General features: G+C 33.4%; 1 protein-coding gene across 8 annotated transcripts in view; it reads right to left on the reverse strand.

Moving 5' to 3' along the window:
* The window catches only part of LOC102676482 (fasciclin-1), a 308866-nt gene that overhangs the window by 81071 nt on the left and 224092 nt on the right, over nt 1–3703 (reverse strand). For all 8 annotated transcript variants that reach the window (XM_031513134.1, XM_031513132.1, XM_031513135.1 and 5 more), the window contains exon 3: nt 207–397. In XM_031513134.1, the coding sequence (XP_031368994.1) occupies nt 207–397 (191 nt within the window). The remainder of the gene's footprint in view (nt 1–206; nt 398–3703) is intronic.

The following is a 3703-nucleotide window of genomic DNA, read 5'->3' on the forward strand; positions in this document are numbered from 1 at the left end:
AAATAATAAATAAAAGTTCCATTGTTTTTTTTCATATAAATAATTCATAAAATGATCTGATACGTCCAAATTAGATCTTAAAGATTATTTACGATTCGTAGAAGTAGAACAAAAGGTAGAATATTTCATTTTAATATTTTCATTTAGACTCCTTGAAACGATTGAGGGATATACCGGAAGAAAAATTGAGCGAATAAAGAGCTTACCTGAGTCTTTACGTCGCCGCCAACGCTAACCTTAGATTGAAAATTGCTCCGATCTATGAGGATTTTAGCGTTATTTATGTAGACTTCTTGACCGTGAGTGCCTGGTCTCCTGGTGACCCACAAGGGTGGATTACCCTCTAACTCCGACGAGATTGAGTCTCCTAGATTCTCGATCGTCTTTGGGAAATTCGCTGGAACAAGAAAACGAATATTTTCTATTTTTTTCTTTTTCATATTTTTTTCAATAAAGAATTTTAACGATATTTTCTAATATATTTATGATATAACAGGGATATACGTGGGTAAAGGTAGAATTTCGGTATGAATTAAACAACAGAGGAAATTTTAGGATTACAACGTTCAAAATAGAACTTCTCGAATTATTAGCGATGAAATCAATTTAACAGAGGAATATTCATGCACCATTGCATTAATACTGATTTAGAATCATTTCAATTACTATTTGCTCGGTATTATCTATTCCGATGATTTTATAAATGATAAACTAAAATTAATCCGTTAAATCGAGGTAGATTTGAATTTCTATTTTCTTAATATCTACGTTCTTCAATTTTTTAATAAAATATCGAACGATTAAATTTTTTGCATAAATCTTTTGCAACAAAATCGATTCAAAAAATGATCGTTCGTCATTATGTGACAGTAACATTAGCAATAAAAATAATTTATAATCCTTTAAATTACAATTTCTGTTATAAAATAGTATAAAAACAAAAATATTCTACATAACTTATATATCTTTCATAAATCATTCGCGTGTTATCAACAATAAAAAAAAAATAAAATATATATTTCGATCAAATATCAAATATCAAATATATCGCGAAAAAAACATATGATATAAAATTTTTTTTCGATCGTAATAATTTTATCATTCTCTATCTACCTTCTCCAATCTCTCTTAAACGCCAGCGCAGTATCACTTAAACGCGGAGGGAGGCACAGTTTCCAGGAAAGGGCCGTAAAACTGGCAACAACTGGAATAAATAGGACAGAATCCCGCAAAGTACAATCCATCAAACGTGTTGCCTTCTCTTCTCATCGTCGGCCACGAGCCAAACCGTAAAAAGATCGTTCTCGCTCGAATCCAAGCTCGTCACCGAGCGCAAAAATTTTATTTTCAACCGCAACGAGCACACGCGAATTACGAGAGCGCGGAAACGCGGAGGGGACAGGTTGGAATAAAACAAAAACAAAAAAAAAAAAAGGAAAAAAAAGGAAAACAAAAAAAAGGAAGAAGGAAAGAGAAGGCAAAAGAAAGACCAGGAAAGAGATAAAGCTCGAACCAAAAGGGAGGAAATGGGAGAAGAGGTGGTAAAGAGTTCGCCGCGAAGCTACAAAGCTTGGTCTCTTTATTATCTCGTTACCGGCTAGAATGTCCTCGTAATCTTTGAGCTTTTTTCCACTCGGTATCTACCTTGGACTTCTACGATAGTATAGATAACGCTCTGCATTTTGCGGAGAAAAGTTCAATCTCGGCGGTAAAAGGAGCTGGAAGATGCGCGATGGGAGCAACAACAATGACGCTCATTACGAATGCCATGGATTGGGTCCTGTTTCGTTAAATTGCCAGCTGTTTTCAAAGCTTTCTCAAACACTGATCTCCTTAGATATTCATGGATCCATAGCTATGGTTAGATAAATCGGTGAAGGGTCATCCCTAGCTTGTGACATTTCGGTATAATTTTATAAATTCGTATAATATTAAAAATAATAGGTTATCTAAAAAACTTAATTTTGTTTCGTTGAATTGTTTTTCTAACCGATTAAGAAATATCTCGATTTTCTTGAATCTTCGAACTTTAAATACATTTTCTTCTTTTCTTTTTGATATTTTTTATAATCTTAAAAAATTGCAGCTTGGCTATCCGGATACAAGCTTGGCCAACATAGAACAGAAAAGTTTTCGCGCGGAGTGAATATAAATCGATCGCGCAAACAGCTTTGTACGAATATTCTCGTTTTGTGGTCTGGGGGAGGGGGGGCCATCGCACCTGTGCCCCAAGGGGTTCCCCGCCGGAAAATAAATGGGATTCGATCGAGGACTTAATCATCCGCCTTCGTTGAAAGGGACGTCTGGGACAAAACGATGCAGAGACGGGGGGGAGGGGACCTATTGATCGTTCAATGGAACATATTTGTCTAGATTTTTCGATCGTCGTACGTGCGATTCGTCGCCCCCCACGATGAATAATGCCTCCGCTTTTATTTGCTCCCGGCTGCCTTGTTCACGGGTGTAATTTAACGGTATCAAAGATTTTCTTGTTTCCGCTTGCCAGAGATTAATGGCGGAATGCGGCAGTAACGTTTATGAGTTATGCACTTTTTCTCGTTATATTTGGGATTGTGTGGTGTAATTTTTTAATTAAAATTTTTACTACTCCTTATTTACTTCTAATTTATATTTAAAAATAGGATTTTTTTATATTGCTTTTATCGAGATATGTAAATTGAAATGTAGTTTTTAAAGAATATTAATTTTATCGGCATGATTTTGTTTTTCGTAAAAAATATTCATTTTCATTCAGTTAAATGTCGTTATATTTTGTTCTCAATATTTTTTCTATCATTCTATTCGGATTTTACGATTAAATTTCCAAGAAATGCATAAACTTTCATATCTTCCAATTATCAATCTTCTTTATTCCTTGATATCAAATATAAAATATTCTCTTCTTTTCATTTATCAAATTAATACATGAGAATATGATAATTAAAAATATCATTTATCCTTCAAAATTACAATTAATCTTATTCAAAATTGTTTAATTAATCGATAAATAAATCTATTCTCGACATTATACAGTATGTCATGCATGTCTATCGTCCATTTTATATAATCATATTCATTTCCATGTTTCAACCTTTTATTTCCTCATTTATCACTATATTTGCATATATGATCTTCGATTAAATCTCTCCCTTTACAAAACGAAAAGATTTCCAGATAAGTTTGCGATCAATCCTCTCTCAGAGTTCTGAAAGAACGCGAATTCAACTAAATCTGGATCGCAAAAACGATCCGAAACCGAAGAGGGTGGACAAGTTTCCGCTGATGCGACGATAAAATGGTTGGCCAGCTCGCCATCAAACGTAAAGAAACACGAGAACGGTCGGATTCAGGGACTTGTCGAAACTGTTGTCACTCTCTCAAACCTCGTTTTCACAGTTAAAGAAAATGATTCTGTTGGAATGGAGGATTTTTCCAGTAGAAAAAGAGATATTATCAAAGGTGTAGCCAAAAGTTTAGAAAGGAGGAGGACAAAATAAATTTTATTTCAATTAATTATTTATCTTTTTAGAAATATTGTTGGTCAAGAGGTGGTCATAGATTGATTTATTTTTCATTGATATATAGAACATTCAATCTCAACAAAATCCTCGTGCAAAACTTTTCAATTTTTTATTGTGATCCATTTCGATTTTTACTTTGGAAAAATAAAAATTCCAAAAAAAAAAAAAAAAAAAAAAATATA

Source organism: Apis dorsata, unplaced genomic scaffold (genome assembly GCF_000469605.1).
Source record: "Apis dorsata unplaced genomic scaffold, Apis dorsata 1.3 scaffold_591, whole genome shotgun sequence".
Lineage (NCBI taxonomy): Eukaryota > Metazoa > Arthropoda > Insecta > Hymenoptera > Apidae > Apis > Apis dorsata.